The 27,605-nt window shown below is 42.0% G+C and overlaps 1 protein-coding gene across 1 annotated transcript; it reads left to right on the forward strand.

Annotated features, from left to right (window-relative positions):
- Positions 1 to 716: 716 nt before the first annotated feature.
- cd109 (CD109 molecule) lies at positions 717 to 27,605 on the forward strand. The gene is made up of 32 exons (XM_075459780.1): positions 717 to 844; positions 1,715 to 1,910; positions 2,113 to 2,349; positions 2,653 to 2,778; positions 4,403 to 4,442; positions 4,524 to 4,608; positions 4,689 to 4,782; positions 4,951 to 5,074; positions 6,641 to 6,750; positions 6,887 to 7,156; positions 7,607 to 7,708; positions 8,263 to 8,325; positions 9,157 to 9,330; positions 9,413 to 9,565; positions 11,115 to 11,195; positions 12,149 to 12,218; positions 12,296 to 12,413; positions 13,735 to 13,852; positions 13,981 to 14,094; positions 15,444 to 15,662; positions 16,871 to 17,012; positions 18,185 to 18,361; positions 18,575 to 18,656; positions 18,733 to 18,961; positions 20,403 to 20,574; positions 22,143 to 22,333; positions 22,795 to 22,950; positions 23,583 to 23,648; positions 23,763 to 23,899; positions 25,317 to 25,473; positions 25,563 to 25,665; positions 27,341 to 27,605. The coding sequence occupies exons 1-32, from the start codon at positions 717 to 719 to the stop codon at positions 27,535 to 27,537; spliced, it is 4,431 nt and encodes a 1,476-aa protein (XP_075315895.1). The 3' UTR covers positions 27,538 to 27,605.

Raw genomic sequence — 27,605 nt, forward strand, 5'->3', positions numbered from 1 at the left:
GAAGCATTGTGAGGGTGTCTGTGTTGACATTTGAGATTACTTGAATGTTTACAAACCAATAATCAATCACTCATGATAGAAATGATCATTAGGTGGAGTTTTATAGACAGAATAAATGACCATCTTCAACTCAAATTATGCAAATCTGCTTTCACACTCATGCATAAAGGAAAAAGTACACACATACACACACACATATACATATATATATATATATATTCACTAATCTCCACATTTACATTCAAAAGAAGCATTGTGAGGGTGTCTGTGTTGACATTTGAGATTACTTGAATGTTTACAAACCAATAATCAATCACTCATGATAGAAATGATCATTAGGTGAAGTTTTATAGACAGAATAAATGACCATCTACAAATCAAATTATGCAAATCTGCTTTCACACTCATGCATAAAGGAAAAAGTACACACATACACACACACACATATATATATATATATATATATATATATATATATACATATATATCTGACACAGGGGGCATTCTACCTCAGTGAATACTTTAACTTTGAATATCTTAGTTACAGTTTTCTGGGTTTTTTGTTTGTTTTTACTTTGGTAAAGTTGATCTGAATCACAGTAGAAACACCCAGAAATGCAGCCGTTCTCCTGGGGATTCAGGTAAGCTGAGACCAGTTCAGCTCATCAGGTGATCCAGTATGAGGAGGAGGAGGAGCAGGAGGGCGCGGTCGCTATATGAAGGTAACCACCGACATCACCGGCTCCAGCACAGTGAGAAGTTCCCTCATCCAAATGGATCGTCTTCAGCTGTTGGGAATCTTTGGCCTCGTCGTCCTCTCCGCCGCTCAGCGCTCCACCCGCAGGTAAAGAGCCGGGGACTCACCTGGACAGCTTAAAGGGGCCATCTGAGATCTTGCTCCATTGTCATCTGTTTAGTTTTCATTCTTTAATCAAAGTTGAACATGTTTTAGGAGGTGAAATGTAGAAAAATCTGCATGTTGATTAGGGGTGGGTATTGGCAAAGAAGTCACGATTCGATTCGAATCACGATTCACATGCCACGATGCGATACTATCACGATACTTGAATTATTGTGATGCATCGCGATGCATTGCGATATTTTCACTGAACATACTTTTAACAAAAAATACAGCCATTACCAGTGGCTGACTGGCTGTGTGTGATCTGGATAGTGTCTTCAATTGATACATAACTCAAAGCAAATCAATTCATAACTGTATTTGTTGAAACAACTTTTGGAGGTATTGCCATTAAAACAAATATTACTGGACACAAATATTACTATTACTGGACACACTCATCACAAAAAGTGATTAAGTTTTATAAAACTTAAAATAACAAAATAGGGATGATCAGTACAGACAAAAAAAAGTGCATAGGCTTTATAAAACTATATAAAAAAAAAAATATTGCAAACATCCCTTGCAGCGAAATGCATCAATTGCATGTGTCCTATCATTAAAGGCATAAAAAAAATAAAATAAATCAATAAATAAATCAATAATTGGCGTCAAGAATCAATGCAGTAGATTGCGAAAATTAAAATTGCGATGCATCGTCATGACGATTATTTTGCACACCCCTAATGTTGATACAGTAAGACCTGCTGGTGCTGAAGGTGTTTCCTGTTGGGAGTTTTGGTCTGTTCCCTCCCCCAGGTGTTCAGCTCAGGTGTGTTTGACTCATGGCTGCCCACGCTGTGTGTTTTTCAGGCCCGACCCTCAGCCCTCCTACCTGCTGCTGGCTCCCAAAGCGCTCCAAGCTGGAGTCCCGACATCGGTGTCGGTCACCATCCTGAGCCCCTCACCCGTCGATGTCTCCGCCCACATTCTTCATGACAAACAGACACTGGCCTCAAACTCGGCTACGGTCAAAGGAGGTTCGACCAGGCTGCTGACTCTGCCACCTGTAAGTATGCTTCCATCTCATCCCTGTTGTTGCATTAAAAGCAAAAAATAAAGCTTTATTCCCATCGTCCCTCATCTTTTGTCGTACAAGAAGCATTTTATCTTCAGTCAACCGACATGAGCAGTTCATAACTGTCTGCTAGAACTAGTTTGTTTCTCTACTTGTTGGTAATGTCGCCCTCATTGATCTGCCCCCCCTGCAGATCAATGAGGCCGAGGACAGCCACCGCCGCTCTTACAGGCTGGAGGTCAGAGGTCACGTAGGCGGAGTCCTGTTCTTCTCCAACTCCACAGAGCTGCACTTCGACCGTAAAGGCATCTCCACCCTCATTCAGACCGACAAACTGAACTACCTGCCCGGGCAGGACGTGAAGATCAGAGCCGTGTGCGTCCGCTCCGATGGGAGGCCGTACGTCAGCCCGGTGGATATCCTCATCAGAGTGAGTCTGACACCATCCTGCACACATATGATTCACACCGTAAAATGCTGCATTTTTACAGCGTTTTACACAATATAACTGATGGCACAATCTGAAATATTTTAGCATTTTCATGAACGATTGAAAGAAGCACTGAGATACGAGAAGAGCTCCTAAAGAGGCCGATGTGTCGCATATTCTCAATATTAATGAATTATTCTGTGAAAAACACAGGAAACACGTGCTCCGACACCACACTGCCGCTTAACGTGGTTTCAGTGATAAATTAGATCACCCTTTCATTCGTTTCTCCATCTGATAAAGGATCCGCGAGGGAACCTGCTCAGGCAGTGGTTGGATGAAGACGGCGTCCTTGGCGTTGTGTCCAAAGAGTTCCAGCTGTCTGAAAACCCTCCTCTGGGTCAATGGACCATCGAGACTGAAGTCAAAGTAAGTTGGCTTCATGTGACCAACAAGAGGCCCTTACGAAAGAATGCATGAGCTCCTCGGTTATATATATATATATATATATATATATATATATATATATATATATATATATATAATTAGGGCTGTGCGAGTTAACTCATTATTATTGCGTTAACTCGTTAATTATTTAACGCCGATAGATATTTTATCGCGCATTAACGCAGGTTTTAATTTTTTTATTTATTTAATTTTTGAAATTTTGAAAAATTGGGGGGGCTTTTGTGGCTTTAATGGATAGGAAAGTTCAGAGAGACAGGAAGCAGGGGGCAGAGAGAGGGGGAACAACACGCAGCACAGGGCCAAAACAAGAAAAAAACCGAGTCGAGGTTCAGGATGTAAAAGATTTCACGGAGCTTCGTTTCTGTTGTTGGCCGTTAAAAGTTCAGAGATATTAAAGCAACTAGGACTGTAAATAACTACATATATATAAATTTTTATTAGGGCTGGGCGAGTTAACTCGTTACTTATTTAACGCAGATAAATATTTTATCGGGCATTAACGCAGGTTTTATTTATTTATTTATTTATTTAAAAAAAAATAGGAATAGGAAAGTTCAGAGAGACAGGAAGCAGGGGGCAGAGAGAGGGGGAACAACACGCAGCACAGGGCCGTCCGATGCGGGACTCAAACCGGGGCCAGCTGCAGCGAGGATTATAGCCTCTGTACATGGGGCGCCTGCTCAAGCCACTACGCCACGGACCCCCCTGTTTTATTATTTATTTTATTATTGTAAAAGTCTGTTGCTCACAGGCTTTTATTTTGTAAAAGTCTGTTGCTCACAGGCTTTTATTTTGTAAAAGTCTGCTGCTGTCTGCTGTGGAACAGGAAAAGAAAGTGGATCGGCGGATCCACCAAACATGGAGAAGGGTACGGAACTTTTACTCGGCCATTTTCATTTTAAAGTTCTTCCAGACGGCGGAGTCGACAGAACCAAAGTCATCTGTAAACACTGCCAAGTTGAATTGTCTTCTCAGCGTAGTAGTTCCAGTCTAAAATATCACTTAAAGGCAAAACACACAACTGATAGCAGCAAGTCATTCAAGGAAACAGACAGTGGAGCGAGGCTTCTACATAAAAACTACAGAAAGATGCTGATGTTAAAAGTGTGTTTGCACAACAAATGTTATGGCACTTTCATTCATATGGCAGCACATTTAAAATAAAACTAAATGCTAAAAGCTATACGCTACTTTTGGATTCATTTTTGGATTCTGCGTACAAATGCGATTAATCGTGATTAATCAGGGCACACCTTGGGTAGTAACGGGTTCCATCACAGGGCCAACACAGAGACAAACAGCCCTGCACACTCACTCTTCTCCGACGGTCAATTTGGAATCACCTATTAACCTAACGTGCATGTTTTTGGGCCGTGGGAGGAAGATAGACTCGAGGGAAATCACAGGAGCATGTCTAACATGCCAGCAGCTAAAGGAGTTTTAAATGTTAATAGTTAATACCACGTAACTGCCAGATGGATAAAAATGTAGTAATTTGCCTTCCTCCCTGCTGGCGAGGCAAAAAAAAGAGGAAATCATATTGTTCCTGTTATTAAAAGATTTTAATCTTCTGTCTGTTGCACAGGGCGTTTCCAGTATGAAGCATTTCACTGTGGCTCATTACGGTAAGTCCCCCCCCCAACATAAAACACATTTAAAAACGTCCAAAACAAACTTAAATGCATTCATGGTGTCTTTGGTTGCAGTGTTGCCAAAGTTTGAGGTGGTGATAAAAGCTCCGGACGTCATTCATCATCACGAAGACGCTCTGCAGGGCTTCGTCACTGCAAAGTCAGACCTTTGTTTCACCCGCTTTGTTTTCTAACCGCCATGAACCTGATAATCATTCGCTGTGTGTTTTGCATCCTCAGGTACATGTACGGCAAACCTGTTGTGGGACACATGAACATAACGTTCATTCATCATTTTTACGGCACAGATGAAGCTTACAGTGAAGGCAGGGAGGTCTGTAACTGTGCTGAAGCAACAGATTCTTCTACAATTACTATAAAATCTAAATTAATTGCATAAAATCCTAATTATTTACTGGTTGTAGAGTCTAAATGTTCCCCTTTTACACTTTTCAGTGCATTATTGTGAAAATAACCTAAAATAAATGTTGTTTTTATTCAGATTGACGGCACTGAAGAGTTCACATTTTATATTCCCGACTATCATCACTCTGACGGAATGATGCTCTACGATGAGCACGTGGAGTTTCTAACAATTGTGGTTGATGTGATGGAAAACTTGACAGGTAATTCAGTTTAGATTTTATAGATTAATGTGACAACATATTTCTTGTGGAACTCCCAGAAAAGAAGCTTTTATCACATCTGATAGTGGAAAACATCTGGAGGGTTTGGTGGTCGAGCTACACACACAACTTGTTTTCAGATGCCGTTTCCTGCTCCTTTCAGTCACTGTTTCGTAGGGTTTAGATTGTAAAAAACTACACGGTTAGGTTTAGGCGTAAAAACAATGTGGTTAGGTTTGGGAAAACGGATGCTAATACTTTACCAGATCAAAATCTTTTTTGTGCTACATGAAAAATCTCCTTGATTTACCAAGAGAAGAGTTTTGCCTCTCTGCTAACGAGTGTTGGTGACACAAAACCAAACATCCAACTGAAATACAAAATGTCAGCCATGGATGTTATGCTGAGGGGCAACCGGCTCAGGCGTAGTGGCCTAAAGGTAGGGATGGGAATCGAGATCTTGTTGAGAACCCAGTGTTTCAATTCCTCATCGATTCCAGTGGGCGCGAATGACGTCACCACGCAACGTTGCGTGGCGAGTCCAGCGCAGCCAGCAGCCAACAGTAAACATGGCGCCCAAGCGGTACAAACGCTCGAAAGTTTGGTTACACATCCCTAAAAAAGACGACAACAGGGCAACTTGCAAAGTGAATATTTCACCAAAGGGAGGAAATACTACCAACATGCAATAACTATGAATGAATGATTAACGTCGGTAACTCTGAACCCAGCAACGTTAGCAACGTTAGCAACGTTAGCATGTCCTCGGCTAAACTAAACAAAGTTAATGCAAAGTTAATCGATAAGGGAACCGACAAAGAACCGAATCGTTAAGCAGAATCGAAAATGGAATTGGAATCGTAAAAATCTTATCAATTCCCATCCCTACCTAAAGGGCTCCGGATATTAGCCTCCAAAAAAGAGGGAGCACTCAAAAAGAGATGAGGAAAATTCATATATCCATCCATCCATTCATTATCTTCCGTTGATCTGAGGTCAGATCGTGGAGGCAACAGGTCCAGGAGGGACACCCCGACATCCCTCTCCTCAGCGACACTCTCCAGCTCCTCCTGGGGGATCCCGAGGCGTTCCCAGGCCAGATGGGATGTATAGCCTCGGGGCTTCCTCCGAACTGGATATGGCCAAACTAACTTAGCTGACTCCTTTCTATGCTGAAGAGCAGTGGCTCCCTCCTGATGGTGGAGCTCCTCCCCCCATCTCTAAGGCCCCGCCCCCTCTGAAGGACACTCATTTCAGCCGCTTGAATCCACGACCTCGTTGTTTCAGTCTCTACCAACATCTGTAACCACAGGGGGGGTTTGGAAGGAAGTTCTGTTTACTTAATTTGACGAGCAAATATACATCTCATGTCAGTGTTTATACGAAACAGCCACAGATGGTCAGTAATGCCGACGTAGAACCTGTGCGGGGACAACTCTGAGGATTATTAGGTGATCTGAATTAATCACCAATGGAGTGGTGGTTTTTAATATCTGTGACCTTTGCATGACAATCAGTTTGTCCTTGACATTTCACCATGTTGTGTATTCCTGACTCGTTTTTCAGGTCTCACATATAACACCTCAAAGACGGTTTCTATGGCAAAAACCGAATATAAAGTGTCCTTTGAGGACTTTCCCAAAATCCTGAGGCCCTCTTTAAGCTTCACTGCGAGGGTAAGAAAAGCAGCATTATTTGCTGCTTTAAGTACTTCCTTAGATCCGTCTGTTTTTACTTGTGTTTTTAAGAATTATTGGGACATGTTTGGAGTATACGTTCTCATACAGTTGGGTTTTTTTCTTGATTTTCTAGCTGAAAATATCAACGTACAACGGTCAGCCGCTGTCGCCGGAGGATCAGCAGAAGACGGTCAAAGTGTCTGTGATGCAGCAGAAGGAAAGTCAGTGGGGTTGGATGATGAAACAGGAAGAAGTGATGCGTGATCCATCAAACTCTTCAGGTCCTTTGTGGACCAGTCCGGAGGAGATTCCACCAAAATACATGGAGCTTCTGGTCCCTGCAGACGGAGTCATACCTCTCTACATAGAGGTCATGAATGCAACACAAGTACTGACCATTGACGTAAGTTACAGATGTTAAATTTATGCTTTAAACATAACAAAGTAGACTTTAAAATGTCAATTTAATTAAAAGACGGTATTTTTGGGGGGTTATTTACGTGAAAACCTGGTGTTTCTTTCCTCTAAAGGTCTGTTATTTTTTTAGTTTCACATTTTTCCAGGAAGTTTTCTTGGACTTGGACCATTCTGCACCATATAGCGAATAACACCCACAAATCCTTTTGAACTCGTGCTCAGTTTAGCTTCTTTTTTAATAGAATCAGTTGAAATGTAAAGTGGTGTGTCGTCTACATATAGATGGAATAAAATGTTGTGTTAACAGATTTTAAAAGCAAACTGGAGGCATTTAGAATATGAATGGAACTAGGGTGGGAGATTCACTAACACCAAGCCAAAAAATGAATAGTTTTAAGGCTTCTTGACAGTTTTATCTTCTTTTTTCCCTTTTCAGGTTTCTTTTGAAGACTGCCAAAGCACGCTTCCGCTCTACGTAAGCTACACTTCTCCCAGTCACACCTACCTGCAGATTCAGAAACCCTCCGATCCTGCACAGGTAACGCATATAAAATACATTCTACATGTTAGAATTTTACAGATATTTTTGGTTAAAAGCAGTAAAAAACGCCGCCCCGCTCTCACTCTGTCCCTTCGGTGTTAAAATCATCACAGACGGAGTCCTCTGGGGTCAGTTTTCATGCATTAAACGTAGTAAAACAGTGTGTTTGTAAGTCTTCATCCAAGCTCGAAGACTAATGCTGCAAAGCTGTGCATTTCAGACTAAACCACAGACTTTTCTTAGAGTTTTTTCTTCTTAAACCAGCTCATGAAACTGAAACTCAGTTTAATGTTGTGATCCCAACTCTCCGTCCTCTGATGAGCACCGTTTCATTTCATTTCTTTCTAAGTAAACTGTGAAAAATGATATTGGAGCATTTAATATCAGCGTCTAATATTGCAGCTTCTGGTGCATCAGGACACCGACAGCAAAGAGGACTTTGTGTGTGTCTTAAAGCGAAGCTGCAGGCTTTTTCAGACCTTGATAAAGATCTATAATTACCTCCGTGCACATATGCAACCACTTAAATCACCATCTTCCCCTCCGTGCAGGTTGGTTCACTCCTCCGGCTGCAGATCAAGAGAAATTTTCCGATGGCTGAGGTTCACTACTTGGTAAGGGACGTATAGAAATAGCTTCATTGGGGCACTTAGCTGAGCTTTTAACAGTCCTGGTAGAGCTCTGAGGTCAACACACTGGAAAAAATCAAAGTCTTACAAGTATATTTGTCTCATTTCTAGTCAAAATATCTCATTACACTTAATATAAGACACAACTGCCTAACAAGCACCATTTCAGCCAGATATAGGGACTTGTTTGAAGACAATACATCTGGAATATCTTGTTAAATGAAAAAGTCTTGAAAACAAATTGTTTTGAGTCACATATCATATGAAACAAGCTTTTTTTTTCATTTGAAGAGGTTTTTAAGCTAATTTCAAGATCACTTTTATCTCAAAAGTCCTAAATATCACATTTTATTTCAAGAAATCTTGACAAGCCGATTTTCACTAGTTCCATTGGCAGATTTTTTTGCTTATTTCAAGCAAAAACGTCTTTTATTTGTTGTTTTTTTTTACTTATTTTTGGAGGGGCATTTTTTCCAGTGCAGATCAGTTTCTGCTGGAAGTGCCCAGGTCAGAATACAAACCCTGGGGTGAGCGAGCCTTTTCCCAAAGCTTATTTCTGACCCGGGCCTCTTCAGATCCAGGCTAAAAACCTGCTTATTTAGGATGGCTTTAATACCCAGTAGTATGATAACACTTTTATCTTATTTTATCTTAATCGATTTAGTTGAATTTATTGCTTTCACTGTTCTTTTATTGTTTTTATTTGTTTTCACTTCTTCTTCTCTTTATTTATTACCTGCTGTAAAGCACTTTGGTACACCGGAAGGATCGTCTGTGAAGGGCTGTATAAATAAAGTACATTTACTTTTACTTCAGGTGAAGTCCAGAGGTCAGGTTGTTTCTGCTGGGAGGAGCTCAGGAGATCTGGCTCTGGTCCCAGAAGCCTCCTGGGCTCCTCTGGCCTGCATCATCGCCTTCTGCGTACATCCCAGCGGAGAGATCGTCAACGACGTGTTGGAGCTGCCTGTCGCCCAGTTTCTACAAAACAAGGTGATTTCCTGATCTTTACTGGGCAGATCTTATGGACAAATGAGTACATTTCAAAATGAACTGATCAGCCTGTGATTGGCAGGTGTCTCTGAGCTGGAGCGACGCCCAGAGGAGGCCAGCTGAGGAGGTCACCCTGCAGGTGTCTGTGTCGGAGCCCGGCTCACTGGTCGGGATTCTGGTGGTCGACAAGGCGACGCATTGGGCGGGATCGCACAATGACATCACCAAGGAAACGGTTAGAGGCTGTTCTCATTTAGCTACACTGCAAAAAGCCAGCTTTCAAAAACAAGAAGAAAAAGTACAAAACTTAGGTGTATTTTGCTTAAAAATAGCAAAATTATCTGCCAATGGAACAAGAAAATGTGGCTTGTCAAGATTTTTCAAAACAAGTAAAAATATCTAATCTCAATTAACCCACAAATACCTTAGAATTAGTGTATTTTAACTAATAACAAGTACATTTTTCTTGATTCTAATTAAATACACGTGGCCTATTTTCTCAATATATTGAAAAATATTCTCAAATTAAGTAAATGCTAGAGCCATTATCTTGACATAGTGGTATGCACTGGGCCTTATATTTCTTGAAACCAGCTTGGAAACTGTTGATATTCCAGCTTCAAGCATGTACTTACTCAAAACAGGTCCTAACATCTCAGTAACAAGTTGTAATATCTTATTTAGATAATTAAGGACAGAAACAATTAAAACAAGTGAAACAGTCTAACATAAAAACTGCTTACTAAGAAGAACTATCTTATCGGACAAAAAATAAGCATATATCCCTTTGATCTAAGATATTTCTTTTTACTTAGATTTCACTTTTTGCAGTGTAGGAAACTGTTGTTGAATGGGCTCCATATGAATGAATTGGATTATTTTGTAAATAATTATGATTATTATGAATTGAATTCCAATTGGCTTGAATTGGACTTTATTGTTTAAATGCCTTGAGATGACATTTGTTGTATTTGGCGCTTTATAAATTAAATTTAATTGAAATGAATTTACCAAATGCTCTCTGAGTATATTCCTAATAGCTATTACACTCCAATGCACAGAACTGAGAGTTATTTTGTTCCTCTTTACCTCTTTAACTGTATGGTACACTACTGCATCTCGTTTTTTATTGTACATCCACTTTTTCACATTGTAATAAACCTTTGTTAGGGCTGAATTCAAAGCTAATAATGAGGTAGACTCATTTCAAACGGCTGATGTCAGCAGGGAGTGAGATTATTTTTTTGCTACAAAGAGCAAAGATGGGTCGACAGTCTCCAGTTTGTTAACAAATGCGTGAAAACATCATTGAACTTAAACAATGTTCCTCAAAGAATCCTTATTTCCACGTCCACCGTGCAGAATATCATTCAACTATTTAAAAATCTGGGTGAATTTCAGTGTTTAAAGGCAGAAATGCATCTACATTTACTTGTTAGATTGAGTTAACGAGACAAAACGTCCTTCCATAACATGCTTTGTTGCTTTTACAGCACTCCACCCTGTGTTTTGATGAATACCATAAACCTCCAGAGTAACAGTTTCCCAGCTTTATGTTCTCTGCATTTATTCCTGAACGTTTCCCGGCACATCGTTGCCCTCGGGCGGGCCGGTGAAACCCAGTCTGCCTCCACACCCCAGTATCAGTTCAACATGGACCAAAGCAGCAGGCCCTGTGTTGGCTCTGCTCGGTGGAACTGGTTTTAAACAATAAGTGCTGGTTTTGCTGGTCTCTGGGGACTGTAACAGTAGCAGCTCTGAGGCTGACGGCGCTGCTCTCACAGGTGCTGAAGGAGCTCGGAGTATCCCCGGCCGACGCCCACTCTGAAACCATGAGAATGGGAGATCCACACTCCATCTTCAAGGTGCGTCTCCCCAGTGATAAACCTCATCTGTTTGTCCTGTGATTAACTTCCCTCTTTGTTCGTCTGAATGCATTTTCCGTTCTTTGTGAAGCTCTTTGAATCCTGTGCAATTTAAAAACTTTTTCCTTCCCTTTCACTGCCAACAGACGTGTGCACATCACTCCTGTTCTTAACTCCCTCCATCGGCTTCCTGTCGTTTATAAAACTGATTTTAAACTTTTAATGTTGGTTTTTAAAGCTCCTGTCGTATTTATCTGAGCTTTTAACAGTCCTGGTAGAGCTCTGAGGTCAACAGATCAGTTTCTGCTGGAAGTACCCAGGTCAGAATACAAACCCTGGGGTGAGCGAGCCTTTTCCCAAAGCTGCCCCCAGGCTCTGGAATATCAGAATCAGGAAAAAACTTTATTTATCCCTGAAGGGCAATTAGAAGGGCAAAGAGCGGTACATTAAAAGAAGAACAAGAAAATGGAATCACAAAGAAAATAAAAACAAAAAAGGGGGTGACAAAAAAATAAAAATAATAAATATTAAATATTAAATATTAAATATTAAATATTAAATATTAAATAAAGAAATAAATAAATAAAAAATAAGCTCCCCGCCCAGCTGTGTCTTATTTCTGACCTGGGCCTCTTCAGATCCAGGCTAAAAACCTGCTTATTTAGGATGGCTTTAATACCCAGTAGTATGATGACACTTTTATGTTATTTGATTTTGTTGTATTTTATTGCTTTCACTGTTCTTTTATTGTTTTTACTTCTTCTTCTCTTTATTTATTACCTGCTGTAAAGCACTTTTGTACATCAAAATGATTGTCTGTGAAGGGCTGTATGAATAAAGTACATTTACATTTACATTTCTTTGTAAATCAACTCTTTACTCGAGCAGTTTCAGCAGCTTCTGAGGCTGTTGTCGCTCACTCAGGGATGAAATATCTGCTTTTTTTTGTGCAGACTTGTGATCTTGTGGTGATGACCGATGCGAGTTTACACACGACGGAGCATTTAGTCCACGCTGAATTCTGTAAGTGTTAAACAGAAGCTCCCTTTCTGCTGTTTTCAAATGTGCAATGATGGAACTAACACTGCTCCTCTTAATAGTTGGGGAGGGAATCGTTGCCTTTGACCACACAGATGATGCATCGATGGAGCAACAACAGGAGCCGCACGAGCGTCAGAATTTCCCAGAGACTTGGATCTGGATGGATATCAACACAGGGTGACACATCATTGCTGCCTTTTCTGCGTAGATTTACTAAAAAAACCTCACTCAGTTTGAGTTAAAAGTCAACTTAAGACCAGATGTAAAGCCTCTTTGTGGAAGATGGCAGTGTGAGCAGGTTCGTTCATAAACTGAATCTGAATTTGGAGCCTTTTTACTGCAGGTGTTACAGAATTAATACTTCTTCTCTCCGAGATGTCGTCATACTAAATCCTTTACCATTTCGTCCATAAAATCAGAGTTTTCTCAAACAACGGGTAAATATTTCCTAAAACTGGATGGAAAATATGATAAAAGGAGTCTCTTTCCTGTCTCTATGGTAAAGCGTCTTAGTTTCATGGAACACCAGAGGACATAATGCGTATTTTACACAGAATTACAAACACATGACAGACACAGCAAGCTTAATATTCTGATCCTTCCACCACTCAGTGAACTCTGAGGCTTCAACTTTGTTCAAATTGAACTTAATCTTGTCTAAATTACGTATCACACTGAATAAAGGTTTGATTTATCGCCTCCTGTGTTGGTTAAAGGGACAGTTCGCCTCTTCTGACATGAAGCTGTGTAACATCCCATATCAGCAACATCATTTCTGAACATCTTCTTACCCCCTGCTGCGTCCTGTGAGCAGAGTTCCAGCCTCGTTTTGGTGTTGATGAAGGTAGTCCGGCTAGTTGGCTGGGGTTTAAAAAATAAAGCGTCTTGCTTCTCAGAACAATATGCGTTCAACAGAGTAATACATTTGCATCACAAAATGGTTCTCCAGGAAAAAGTCAGACCTCACAATCTCTTGGCCCTATTTTCTCTCCCTTCGTATCACTGCCTGCTGCCGCCTGCCGACAGCCGCGCCTGTTACGCTGTTTGCATCTCGGAAGCAGGGGACTGCTCGGTCTGCACAGCAGGGAAATAAAAGGAAAGGAAAGGAAAGGAAAGGAAAGGAAAGGAAAGGAAAGGAAAGGAAAGGAAAGGAAAGGAAACAAAAGGAAAGGAAAGACGCGGTCGGACTTTTTCCTGGAGAACCATTTTGTGATGCAAATGTATTACTCTGTTGAACGCATATTGTTCTGAGAAGCAAAACGCTTTATTTTTTAAACCCCAGCCAACTAGCCGGACTACCTTCATCAACACCAAAACGAGGCTGGAACTCTGCTCACAGGACGCAGCAGGGGGTAAGAAGATGTTCAGAAATGATGCTGCTGATATGGGATGTTACACAGCTTCATGTCAGAAGAGGCGAACTGTCCCTTTAAAGTTGTGATTCTGTCTCTGTGGGACTTCTGGTTCATTTAACTGACATTAAAAGTTTTTTCTACAGTGATTCAGACACAAAAAGGATCCCTCTGACGGTGCCAGACAGCATCACAACATGGAGCGCCACCGCCTTTGTCCTGTCTGAAAAACTGGGTCTGGGTGTAGTCGAACTACCAGCAGAGGTATTCACACCGCCTCCATCACCTCCCCTTCTATAGTGCTTCTTGTTCATTTATTGCTTTTGATTTAAACTCCTGTATCTGCCTTCAGTTGTTAGGAGGATATGTGACGTAGTTTTCCCGTTCTGTAGCTGGTAGTGTTCCAGGACTTCTTCCTGGCCTTGAATATTCCAGCCTACATCATCCGAGGAGAGGAGCTGGTGCTGGAGGTGATTCTGTTCAACTACCTCCAGCAGGACCAGGAGGTCAGTCTGCTTCGTTTAGGAATTTAACACTTTTTTTTGGTAGTAAAAAATGTGTGTGTTGAAATGCTGGGGCTCCTGGACCAATCAGGACTCAGTATGTGTCTTTGGTTGAAAATGTGTGACAGCTCACATACATCCATAAGGTTAAAGGTCACCCCAAGGTCAGAAACCCAAAGAGCTACATCTCAGACTCTGCAGGCCTCAGTTAGCATGTTAAAGGTTAAAGGTCACCCCAAGGTTAAAAACCCAAGAGCTACGTCTCAGACTCTGCAGGCCTCAGTTAGCATGTTAAAGGTTAAAGGTCACCCCAAGGTCAGAAACCCAAAGAGCCACATCTCAGACTCTGCAGGCCTCAGTTAGCATGTTAAAGGTTAAAGGTCACCCCAAGGTCAGAAACCCAAAGAGCCACATCTCAGACTCTGCAGGCCTCAGTTAGCATGTTAAAGGTTAAAGGTCACCCCAAGGTCAGAAACCCAAAGAGCCACATCTCAGACTCTGCAGGCCTCAGTTAGCATGTTAAAGGTTAAAGGTCACCCCAAGGTCAGAAACCCAAAGAGCTACATCTCAGACTCTGCAGGCCTCAGCTAGCATGTTAAAGGTTAAAGGTCACCCCAAGGTCAGAAACCCAAAGAGCCACATCTCAGACTCTGCAGGCCTCAGTTAGCATGTTAAAGGTTAAAGGTCACCCCAAGGTCAGAAACACAAAGAGCTACATCTCAGACTCTGCAGGCCTCAGCTAGCATGTTAAAGGTTAAAGGCCGTGACAGCACAGTTAGAAACAGACTGAACAGGTATGGCTTGTGTGGAAGGGCTGCAGGAGAAAGCCTCTTCTCTCTAAAAAGAACATGGCAGCACAGCTTAGGTTTGCAAAGCTGCATCTGAACAAACCACAAGACTTCTGGAACAATGTCCTTTGGACAGACCAGACCAAAGTGGAGATGTTTGCTCAGAATGCACAGCAGCACGTTTGGAGGAAACCAAACACAGCATCATCAGCGCTGGAGAGAAGAGATGAAATACCATTACAAGCATAGAAGATACAAGTGTTTATCAGTGTGTATAGATCTGCTTATATATCACCGTTTAGAAACACGAGAACATTGCAGGTGTTTGATTACAGCTGTGGTGAATGTGCGGTTGTTCTGGGCATCAGATTGCTGTAATTTAATGTGACATTCGTGCTTTTATAGCTTTACTGTGAAGACATGATGCCATACAAGAACATTGTTATTCTTCAAATCCTTCAGCACAAAAAAAGAGCTCATCAAATCTGCTCTTTGTTTCCCCCGGCACGCTTTTTGTGTCGCGTTAAACTCGATCTGGGCGACTCTCCGTGTCTTTGTCTGCAGGTCACTGTTATTGTTGCAGACAGCGAGGGCTTCGAGTTCGTCCTCCCAGACAACGAGTTGCTCTCCATGCCCAGCGTTCGTCAGGTTTACGTCGAGAGTGACAGCGGAGCCACTGTCCTCATTCCCATCAGGCCGCTGGTCCTCGGAGAGATCCCCATCTCTGTGAAAGCCATGTCGTCTGCGGCGTCCGACTTCGTCCGCAGGACGGTGCTCGTCAAGGTGCTGTGAAAAAAAATGTTTGCATTACAAACAGGGTTTCATGTTTTTAATTTGGCCATTTTCCAACGATGTGAACTCAAACGTCAGCATGACAAATTAACTGTAAAATATCTGATTATGAACATAAAGCTATAAGGAACACATTATTCTTCAGCGACATCATATTTGATAACTACTAGGGCTGGGCGAGTTAACTCGTTATTATCGCGTTAACTCGCTAATTATTTAACGCCGATAGATATTTTTTCACGCATTAACGCAGTTTAAAAAAAAATTATTCAATTTATTCTATTTTTTTGGGACTTTTGTGCCTTTAATGGATAGGACAGCACAGGGCCGTCCGATGCGAGACTCGAACATATGCATGTACATGCAGCGAGGACTGTAGCCTCTGTACATGGGGCGCCTGCTCAACCCACTACGCCACAAACCACCCCCGTTTTATTATTTATTTTATTATTGTAAAAGTATGTTGCTCACAGGCTTTTATTCTGTAAAAGTCTGTTGCTCACAGGCTTTTATTTTGTAAAAGTCTGTTGCTCTCAGGCTTTTATTTTGTAAAAGTCTGCTGCTGTCTGCTGTGGAACAGGAAAAGAAAGTAATCGGCGGATCCACCAAACATGGAGAAGGGTACGGAACTTTTACTCGGCCATTTTCATTTTAAAGTTCTTCCAGACGGCGGAGTCGACAGAACCAAAGTCATCTGTAAACACTGCCAAGTTGAATTGTCTTCTCAGCGTAGTAGTTCCAGTCTAAAATATCACTTAAAGGCAAAACACACAACTGATAGCAGCAAGTCATTCAAGGAAACAGACAGTGGAGCGAGGCTTCTACATAAAAACTACAGAAAGATGCTGATGTTAAAAGTGTGTTTGCACAACAAATGTTATGGCACTTTCATTCATATGGCAGCACATTTAAAATAAAGCTAAATGCTAAAAGCTATACGCTACTTTTGGATTCATTTTTGGATTCTGCGTACAAATGCGATTAATCGTGATTAATCAGGGAAATCATGTGATTAACTAGATTAAACATTTTAATCGTTGCCCTAATAACTACAGGTGACGATGAAAGCTGAGCCTATCAGACCGGAGCCTCGCCTGCTGCTCCACATCCTGCTCTGCCTGTAAAGTTCTGCTCTTTAGCAGAATCATCTCTCACCTGCTCTGTTTGTGTCCGTTCTTTCCCGGCTGTGCGTCCCGCAGGCCGAAGGACTCGAGCAGTCGTTCTCCTCCTCGATGCTGCTCGAGCTTCATGCATCCCAGATGAGCCTCTCCAGAAACGTGACTTTCACCTTCCCGCCAGATGTTGTCGAGGGCAGCCAGAGAGTCTCAGTGACGGCCGTCGGTACGTGAACTTCACCACATGTCCCCAAATAACAATCAGCAAACAGTGAACTTCAGAACTCATTCATTTGAAACATTAGCCTCATGCCTCATTCCCACTGTAGGAACCTTCAGCAGTTCCTAGAACCTTTTCAGGAACGGGGCCGTTTTTTCCCTCATTCGCACATACAGGAACTCGGGACCACGGCCCTCAGTTCCTGGAACCATTTCAGCTCCTTCTCCTCAGCTGGGTCTGTTCTGGTTTCCATAGCAACACATCTGACGGAGGTGTTTGGTGGCCGGTAGCTCCGCCCCTTGTCATGTTGTCAGGCTGAAATGTTTCCTCATACGACACGGACACAACCGGCGCGTGTTTAAAGGGACAGTTCGCCTCTTCTGACATGAAGCTGTGTAACATCCCATATCAGCAACATCATTTCTGAACATCTTCTTACCCCCTGCTGCGTCCTGTGAGCAGAGTTCCAGCCTCGTTTTGGTGTTGATGAAGGTAGTCCGGCTAGTTGGCTGGGGTTTAAAAAATAAAGCGTTTTGCTTCTCAAAACAATATGCGTTCAACAGAGTAATACATTTGCATCACAAAATGGTTCTCCAGGAAAAAGTCAGACCTCACAATCTCTTGGCCCTAGTTTTGCCTCCCTTCGTATCACTGCATTCAACCACCTAGCGATAGCCGCGCCTGTTACGGTGTTTGCTGCTCGGTCTGCACAGCAGGCAGTGATACGAAGGGAGAGAAAATGGGGCCAAGAGATTGTGAGGTCTGACTTTTTCCTGGAGAACCATTTTGTGATGCAAATGTATTACTCTGTTGAACGCATATTGTTCTGAGAAGCAAAACGCTTTATTTTTTAAACCCCAGCCAACTAGCCGGACTACCTTCATCAGCACCAAAACGAGGCTGGAACTCTGCTCACAGGACGCAGCAGGGGGTAAGAAGATGTTCAGAAATGATGCTGCTGATATGGGATGTCATACAGCTTCATGTCAGAAGAGGCGAACTATCCCTTTAAGTACCTATTTCCCTTTTTACTGTGGAAAAAGGTTGGAGTTGCACCTCTGCAGCCCTGCTTTAAGGTGTGAGGTTAGCTTATCTCTGCAGGGACACCTGGTGCGTGTAACATACAGTTCAACACAGTGGGAAAATAAGTGTTGTTAATGTGCCATATCTTAATCCAGGGGACATCCTTGGACCGTCCATCAGTGGTTTGGACTCGCTGATCCAGATGCCGTACGGTTGTGGGGAGCAGAACATGATCCACTTTGCTCCAAATATCTTCGTCCTGCAGTATCTGAGCGCCACAGGACAGGCCGACTCGGACGCCACTGAGAGGGCCACGGGCTACATGATGAGAGGTACACCAGCAGATCATCCACAAACTCATCAATCCGGGAAGGCTTATAACTATCAGAAGATCTTATTAAGATGCTGAGATTGTGTAGTATTAAGAGTGTAAAACTTGCTTTGCTGGAACTCTTGAAACAGGTGGATTTATTTTGGATATAACTTCTGCTTCAGCTTAGTAAAATGTGTCGATTTGGGACATGAATTTGTGTTTTTTTCATCAGGTTACGAGCAGGAGCTGTCCTTCCAGAGAGCAGACGGCTCCTTCAGTGCCTTCGGAGAGCAGGACTCGTCTGGCAGCACCTGGTACGTGTAAAAACAGCTTCAAATGTGGACGGGAAATCTCTGCGAAACGCTGATGGGAGACGCTCCCTCTGCACAGGCTTTCTGCCTTCGTGCTGAGGTGTTTCCTGCAGGCGCGGCCGTTCATCGCCATCGAAACCGGCGTGCTGGATCAGGTGGCGGCATGGATCGCAGCTCAGCAGGGGGCCGACGGCAGGTTCCTGGAGCCCGGCAGGGTCATTCATACCGAACTCCAGGGAGGTTTGGACGGGCCCGTTTCCCTCACAGCTTACGTCCTCATCGCTCTGCTGGAGGATTCTGACATCAGGGTGAGCACCAGATAAACTGTATTCCAATCTTCAGGTCAAAACGTTCCTGTTTTCCTTTAATTATCTGTTCGGATCTTCACAATTTAGCCCTCCGAAAAGGCTTGACAGGTAGCACAAATGCTATAACTCGTGTTTGTCATATGTCTTCTTTTATTTGTATTCAAATACCAATAATCTTGACATTATCTATTTGGTCTTGAAAGGCAATATATGGGTAATCAATGCCTTTGGTTGCTGGGTAACCAGACTCATGGGCTCGTGTTTGGGGCTTAAAAGTGTTAAAAATATCCTATTTCAAGTTTCAAACCCCGTTTTAGAAATGGGATAAGTTGGATTAACGGCCTCATAACACCGAGGAGACGCCACCGAACTCATCCAACGGTCAAGGTTTCCTTACATGTCACTTTACTGGAGCAGGAGCATCAGCAAACATCTGCCTCTCGTGTTGTTAATGCAGTGTCTGTGTTTTCTGTTCAGCATGTTGAGTCAACAGGTGTTGAAACTAGGGCTGGGCAAGTTAACTCGTTATTATCGCGTTAATCCGTTAATTATTTAACGCCTAAAAATATTTTATCGCGCATTAACGCAGGTTTTATTATTTATTTTATTTTGTAAAAGTCAACTGCTCACAGGCTTTTGTTTTGTAAAAGTCTGTTGCTCACAGGGCTTTTATTTTGTAAAAGTCTGTTGCTCACAGGCTTTTATTTTGTAAAAGTCTGTTGCTCACAGGCTTTTATTTTGTAAAAGTCTGTTGCTCACAGGGCTTTTATTTTGTAAAAGTCTGTTGCCCACAGGCTTTTATTCTGTAAAAGTCTGTTGCTGTCTGCTGTGGAACAGGAAAAGAAAGTAATCGGCGGATCCACCAAACATGGAGAAGGGTACGGAACTTTTACTCGGCCATTTTCATGTTAAAGTTCTTCCAGACGGCGGAGTCGACAGAACCAAAGTCATCTGTAAACACTGCCAAGTTGAATTGTCTTCTCAGCGTAGTAGTTCCAGTCTAAAATATCACTTAAAGGCAAAACACACAACTGATAGCAGCAAGTCATTCAAGGAAACAGACAGTGGAGCGAGGCTTCTACATAAAAACTACAGAAAGATGCTGATGTTAAAAGTGTGTTTGCACAACAAATGTTATGGCACTTTCATTCATATGGCAGCACATTTAAAATAAAGCTAAATGCTAAAAGCTATACGCTACTTTTGGATTCATTTTTGGATTCTGCGTACAAATGCGATTAATCGTGATTAATCAGGGAAATCATGTGATTAATTAGATTAAAGATTTTAATCGTTGCCCAGCCCTGGTTGAAAGGGATGTTGCCTAAAACTTAAAACCTAAAACCCTGTTTCTGCTGTTTGATAATCAGTCTGTTTATAGCTGAGGAGAGATGAAACTACAGATGATCTGGTCTCATAATCCCTGCTTTTTGTCTGTCAGGCTCAGTATGCGACCCAGGTCTCAGCAGCACTGATGTACCTGGAGAGCCGGCTGGCTCTGGGCGTCTCCAGCAACTACAGCCTGGGCTTGGTCAGCTACGCTCTGGCTCTGGCAGAAAGCTCCACCGCCCAAATGGCACTCAGCGATCTAATGGGACGGGCGAACATCAGAGGTACGACAACAGCCGAGAGCATTTTAAAGGATTGATGTGGAGAAATAGGGAGTAAAAGGCTCATACCACTCCTGATGTACTCTCTACCTTTCACTCCTTGTGAATAATACCATTTAGAGTAATAACTCTGGCTCAGTCAGTCATTTTCCCAGTAAAACCACAACAACATCTACTGTTTTTCTGACTCTTAACCCTTTGAGACTCTAAATAAACTGGATGGAACTGAAACGTCTTTGTGGTAAGGGAGGCTATGCATCATCAGTAACCTTATTCTGTCTTTTTCCCACTTTACAAGGACAATTGTTATAGAATGAATGCTGGGAATTTTACTGGCCAGAGGAGTGAGAAACCAAGCTAATGAAAAATTGTGTTGGATTCGCTAAATGTAGCTCGATTACACATATAAGGTGACATCCAGCTTCCAAATGAAGACGCCATCAACACACACAAGCACATGCACGACACAGAAGTGAGACTGATTAGATGGAATAAACACTGATCCTGATCCTGCATTGCTGCTTATTCTGCATCATTTTCTGCATTTCCCTTAAAGAATTTAATGGAGACGCCCTCAAAAGTTAGAGACAGCTGCTCAGACCTGAACTTTGGCTGATTTTTAAGTCCCACTCTGGTTATCGGCCTCTGTTTAATGGGGCTGTTGCTGAGTTGGGGTTATTTCCCACCACCCTGGCTCGTAATATCAGTAGCTGGAACATGATCTCTATCATTTCTATCAACATATCCAGAATGAAGGGTTTCATGTCCCAAACAGATCAGGAGAAGCTGATTAAAGAAAAAAAATAGTAATAAAAAAACCCAGATGTTTTAAAGGTAAAAATAGTTAAGTGTTTATTGTTTAGTTTTCTTTTTCGTGGAATTAAAGCTGAAATTTTACAATAATCTACAAGTCAAAAGAGGGGTCTTAAAACGACACCCTAAATAAAACAAAACTCCAAAACAAATAATTACATCTTTAAGTTAGGGAGGGAATTCAAAACTCCTAACAAAACTCAAAATGAAGGCAAAACAAAATCAAACAAACCAAGAGGCTTCAAAACCAGTTTTAGTTAAAATAACATAAAACCGAAACACAGGAACTCTTCCAAAATCAACCGAGTTACAAAAAGGTTCTAGTAGCGCCTTCAGAACATAATCAGTAATCAGTCACATAATCAGCCTTTTATCAACTTAACCTTGTAGCACCCAAGCATATGAATAATCATTGAAAAAAATCATTTTGGCTCTTCTTGCATTTTTGGGAATAAACCAATATTTTTGGAATTTTTGGAATTGGGCTATTTTTGATCATTTTATGCAATGTTGCATATTTGCAACTGTGGGCTTTCCTGATTAATTTTGTAATACTTTTGCGAGATCTCGCAAAAAAAAAAAAATCCCTCCATATCCCTTTAGGGGCTCCGTAGGTATCGCACCTTCTGTTTGTCTACTTTTACATGCTGACAGGAAAAACTGATGGTTTCTGGTTTGCAGAAGACTAAGCTGTAATTAAGCTGTCTGATCCGTACTCTGACTCAGTCTCACCAACACCTTCCTGTTTCTGTGAGCAGACGGCGTGCCGACGTGGTCGTCCCCGCACGGCGGCCTGGCGGGGTCGTGGCAGCCTCCCTCCGCAGACATCGAGCTGGCGTCCTACGTGCTGCTGTCTCTACACCGGCTGAACCAGGTCTCAGAGGGCCTCGGGCTCATGAAGTGGCTCAGCCAGCAGAGAAACCACAGGGGGGGATTTGGAAGCACTCAGGTCAGATCTTACTCATAAATCCATCATTTAAATCAACTCCTACACTAATATTTTCTCATAAATAAACATTAAAGAGTCACACGTCATGTGTAAATAATGTGTATTTTTTTATGAGTTTGTGATGGATGCCAAACACACTCATTTCATTTTAACTGACTTTTGGTTCGCTGGAAAGATGAAGATAAATAAGCCACAGAGTTGAGAAGTTCAAATTATTCTTTTTTTTTTTTTTAAATCTAAAGAAATGTTGCACTTTAATCCATGTGAAGCCTTTTTCTTTAAAGGGCTTTTTGCTTTATTTCCACCTGTGGAACATTTTCTGTGCTTTAGGTTGTGATTTATCAGCATTAAAGAGTTAAACAGAGAGAAAGTGATCGTTTTGACTGGTAAATCTTAATCTTCACATAGAAAGCAGCTGTTTCCTCGTTTATTTACACCATCTGACTCTCACTTTCTCTCAGGACACAGTCGTGGCTCTGCAGGCTTTGTCCACAGTCGCAGCTCTCGGGGGGTCTGACCACTCTGACGTCACCATCAGAGTGACCAGCAGCACTTTAACCGCCGTCGCCTCCTTCGACATCAACCAGGACAACTACCTGCTCCACCAGAGTCGGCAGGTATGGATCCATTTCCACGATTTAGCTGCTTCAGCTAACTGAAAATGACATTTCAAAGATTATTTAGCGGCTGTTTCCTACTATGACCAGCAGTCGTTTTGAATTTAAAGTCCACAAACATCTTTGATTGAAACTGTTGCTTCCTTAAAGCTGCGACAGACACGGCATCTTGTAGAAGGATCTTGTCACTAAATTGCAATAAATAGCTCGTAGAGCTCTCTTTCTTCATATTTCGTAAGCAGTGTTTTTATCCAAATGTCAGGAAAAGTTCAGGGAAATGTTCCTTCAGTGAAAATGTGAATTTCCTGTAGTCCGGTTTGGAGAAACAAACCATCCCAGGGAGTCGGGTTAAGGTTCTGTGGACCTCAAAGCCACGTTAACGGACCCAAACAACAGATGTTATGGTTATAGGAATAGACGTGCATGTGCATCACAGTGTGGATTAATTCTGTGAAGAGCTGCATCGTTTTCTGCTGATTAGATATAAAGAGTTCATAGAAAACTGAGTTAGCAGCTAAATTAATTGCTGTTGGGCGTTTTAAGACATTCTGATGTTTGATGGCGGTCAGTCAGGTTTCAACAACCAACAAATTATCTGTAAGAACACGGCCATTTTGGTTCTTGTGTTTCAGATTGAGCCAGAAGATGAGCTGAAGCTCTGGGTGACGGCAGAAGGTCACGGACTTGCTCTGTTTCAGGTAACGGGACTGAACTATTGGAGTTAAATACTAAACCACATGCTGTTTGTCACTGACCTGCTGGTCAGTGTTAATCTCACCCTGATTTCTCTTCTCCTAAACCCTCTCTTTCAGCTGAACGTGTTTTACAACATCAGGAACGAGGAGCTGATGAGGAGGACGCGAGACGTCAGCGAGCACGAAGCTTTTGATCTGCACATCGAGCTGCACGACACCGACATGAACTATGGGGATCTGTTCATCTGCAGCAGGTGAGAAGTTTCCCAGTTGAGTTCAGTTAAACTCGGCTTTATTTATTTAAATAGGCCCAAATCACAGCAAACGGCGGCAACAAAGATGTGAGAAAAACAACAGAATCTTATCTTAAGATGTGCATCGAACATCCTGATCATTATTAGCCCCTAAAAACACACTCATGTTGGAGAAAGTGTAACAAAGTGAAGGGAAATCACAGTACATCACACAAACAGGGGCAGAACACAGACTTAACCATGAGTGAGTTTTAAAAGCAGGCACTGGGGTGTCAGAAAATATCTGAAAATATCTTAAAGGGACAGTTCGCCTCTTTTGACATGAAGCTGTGTAACATCCCATATCAGCAACATCATTTCTGAACATCTTCTTACCCCCTGCTGCGTCCTGTGAGCAGAGTTCCAGCCTCGTTTTGGTGTTGACAAAAGTAGTCCGGCTAGTTGGCTGGGGTTTAAAAAATAAAGCATCTTGCTTCTCAGAACAATATGCGTTCAACAGAGTAATACATTTGCATCACAAAATGGTTCTCCAGGAAAAAGTCAGACCTCACAATCTCTTGGCCCTATTTTCTCTCCCTTCGTATCACTGCCTGCTGCCGCCTGCCGACAGCCGCGCCTGTTACAGTGTTTGCTGCTCGGAAGCAGGGGACTGCTCGGTCTGCACTTCGATCTGCACGGTCTGCACGGTCTACACAGCACATAAACAAAAGAAAAGAAAAGGAAAGGAAACTAAAGGAAAGGAAACTAAAGGAAACTAAAGGAAACTAAAGGAAACTAAAGGAAAGGAAAGGAAAGGAAAGGAAAGGAAAGGAAAGGAAAGGAAAGGAAAGGAAAGGAAAGGAAAGGAAACAAAACAAAACAAAACAAAACAAAACAAAACAAAACAAAAGGAAAGGAAAGGAAACAAAAGGAAATTAAATGAAAGGAAACAAAAGGAAAGGAAATGAAAGGAAAGGAAACTAAACGAAAGGAAACAAAAGGAAAGGAAAGAGAAGGAAAGGAAAGATGCCTGCTGACAGCCGAGCCTGTTATGGTGTTTGCTGCTCGGTCTGCACAGCAGGCAGTGATACGAAGGGAGAGAAAATAGGGCCAAGAGATTGTGAGGTCTGACTTTTTCCTGGAGAACCATTTAGTGATGCAAATGTATTACTCTGTTGAACGCATATTGTTTTGAGAAGCAAAACACTTTATTTTTTAAACCCCAGCCAACTAGCCGGACTACCTTCATCAACACCAAAACGAGGCTGGAACTCTGCTCTCAGGACGCAGCAGGGGGTAAGAAGATGTTCAGAAATGATGCTGCTGATATGGGATGTTACACAGCTTCATGTCAGAAGAGGCCAACTGTCCCTTTAAAGAGGCGAACTATCCCTTTAAGAAGAAGATGAGTTTTCTTTATGTTGTGATGTTTCTTCAGTCTGTCGTGGAAACTGGGCCTGAACGCGACGGGCATGGCCATCATGGAGGTGGGCCTGCTGAGCGGCTTCAGGCTGCAGCAGCACGGCATCGTGTCCGACAGCGTCGTGAAGAAAGTGGAGACGCAGCCGGGGAAAGTCGTCCTGTACCTGGACTCTGTGAGCTGCACTGAAACACCATGAAACGTAGACGCACGGCTCTGAGCGCGACTGTTTGACTGACTGAGAAACTGTTGATGTGTTTCCAGCTGACGACAAAGGAGTTCTGTCTGCTCATTCCTCTGGTCATAGAGTTTAAAGTGGCCAAAGTCCAGGAAGCAACCGTTCTCATCTACGATTACTATGAACCAAGTAAGGCTGTTTGCACTTTTATGCTATAATTCATCGCTTACAGAACACCTGCAGACACACGAGAGTTAGTGAACCTGCATCCGTTTGATTTGATGAAGAGATTAAAGGTATATTTCTGTCTTGGTATCTACTCGTGTGGACACAAGTGGTTGTGAGGGGTTGTAGTCCCATTGTCCTGAATCTAGGGCTGGGCAACGATTAAAATGTTTAATCTAATTAATCACATGATTTCCCTGATTAATCACGATTAATCGCATTTGTACGCAGAATCCAAAAATGAATCCAAAAGTAGCGTATAGCTTTTAGCATTTAGCTTTATTTTAAATGTGCTGCCATATGAATGAAAGTGCCATAACATTTGTTGTGCAAACACACTTTTAACATCAGCATCTTTCTGTAGTTTTTATGTAGAAGCCTCGCTCCACTGTCTGTTTCCTTGAATGACTTGCTGCTATTAGTTGTGTGTTTTGCCTTTAAGTGATATTTTAGACTGGAACTACTACGCTGAGAAGACAATTCAACTTGGCAGTGTTTACAGATGACTTTGGTTCTGTCGACTCCGCCGTCTGGAAGAACTTTAAAATGAAAATGGCCGAGTAAAAGTTCCGTACCCTTCTCCATGTTTGGTGGATCCGCCGATTACTTTCTTTTCCTGTTCCACAGCAGACAGCAACAGACTTTTACAAAATAAAAGCCTGTGAGCAGCAGACTTTTACAAAATAAAAGCCTGTGAGCGACATACTTTTACAATAATAAAATAAATAATAAAAACCTGCGTTAATGCGTGATAAAATATTTAATAACGAGTTAACTCACCCAGCCCTAGTCTTTTCGTACCTAAAGATGCAGGACGGTCTGAGTCTGAGTATCAGATCCTTAATATCCTTATAAACACACTGAAGCTGACACAGCTGGTTCTGACAATGCTTTCCTCAGTTTTCTCAGGAAAAGTTAGTCGGGTTGAATCGTTACCTCTGTTAGGTTTGGAGTAAACTACAAGAACCATTTTGCTGCCATCTGAAGTATTATTTCTGATTATTACTCCTTATTTCATCTTGATTAGATAATACAGTTAAAACATTCGTCCTTTATAATATCTCAACTTGAGGCACTGATTTTCAACTCAACTTTATTTATAAAGCCCTTTAAAAACAGCCGTGGCTGAAACAAAGTGCTGTACATGAATAACAACACGAAGTATAAGACATAAATGTAAATGTAAATGTATTTTATCTATACAGCCCTTTACAGACAAACCTTATGGTGTACCAAAGTGCTTTACAGCAGGTAATAAATAAAGAGAAGAAGAAGTAAAAACAATAAAAGAACAGCGAAAGCAATAAAATACAACAAAATCGAATAAGATAAAAGTGTCATCATACTACTGGGTATTAAAAGCAATCCTAAATAAGTAGATTTTTAGCCTAGATTTGAAGAGTTAAAACATAATAAAACATAAGAACAATATAAAAACAATAATAAACTATAGGACCAGGAGCTGGTGAACCAATAAAGAAGCATTTCTGGAGCAACGTGTGGCTCAGCTGGTTAAATCGGCGTCCTTGTCTTCCTGTTTTTATCGTAATTAAATGTCATTTTTACGAGGATATCCAACTTAGCACATTAAACTAAATGTTTTCGAAGAGACATTTGTGACCCGTTCTGACTCCTGCAGGGAGGAGGACAGCCAGGATGTATAAATCCACGTGGAGGAGCGACATGTCCACCTGCTCCTTCTGTGGAGACGACTGCAGTCAGTGCCGCCCAAACCACGACTCCGACTCCATCATGGTGTCAGGGGGCGGCTGCCTCCTCCCGGTGACCTGTTTACCACCTGCTCTGCTCCTCCTCTCCATCTTCTTTTCCATGTAAATACAATTAAGAGCTAGTTTTGGCTTCAGATGAACTCCACTGAGATATTTTCAAACAGTTTAAATCAT

Source organism: Odontesthes bonariensis, chromosome 24 (assembly GCF_027942865.1).
Source record: "Odontesthes bonariensis isolate fOdoBon6 chromosome 24, fOdoBon6.hap1, whole genome shotgun sequence".
In the NCBI taxonomy this organism is placed as follows: domain Eukaryota; kingdom Metazoa; phylum Chordata; class Actinopteri; order Atheriniformes; family Atherinopsidae; genus Odontesthes; species Odontesthes bonariensis.

Coding starts and splice junctions, on each gene's coding strand:
- cd109 (XM_075459780.1), top strand. CDS start 717: ATGAAGGTAACCACCGACATCACCGGCTCCAGCACAGTGAGAAGTTCC. Junction 1,911..2,112: donor GGCTGCTGACTCTGCCACCT/GTAAGTATGCTT, acceptor CCCCCCCTGCAG/ATCAATGAGGCCGAGGACAG. Junction 25,666..27,340: donor CTACGATTACTATGAACCAA/GTAAGGCTGTTT, acceptor TGACTCCTGCAG/GGAGGAGGACAGCCAGGATG.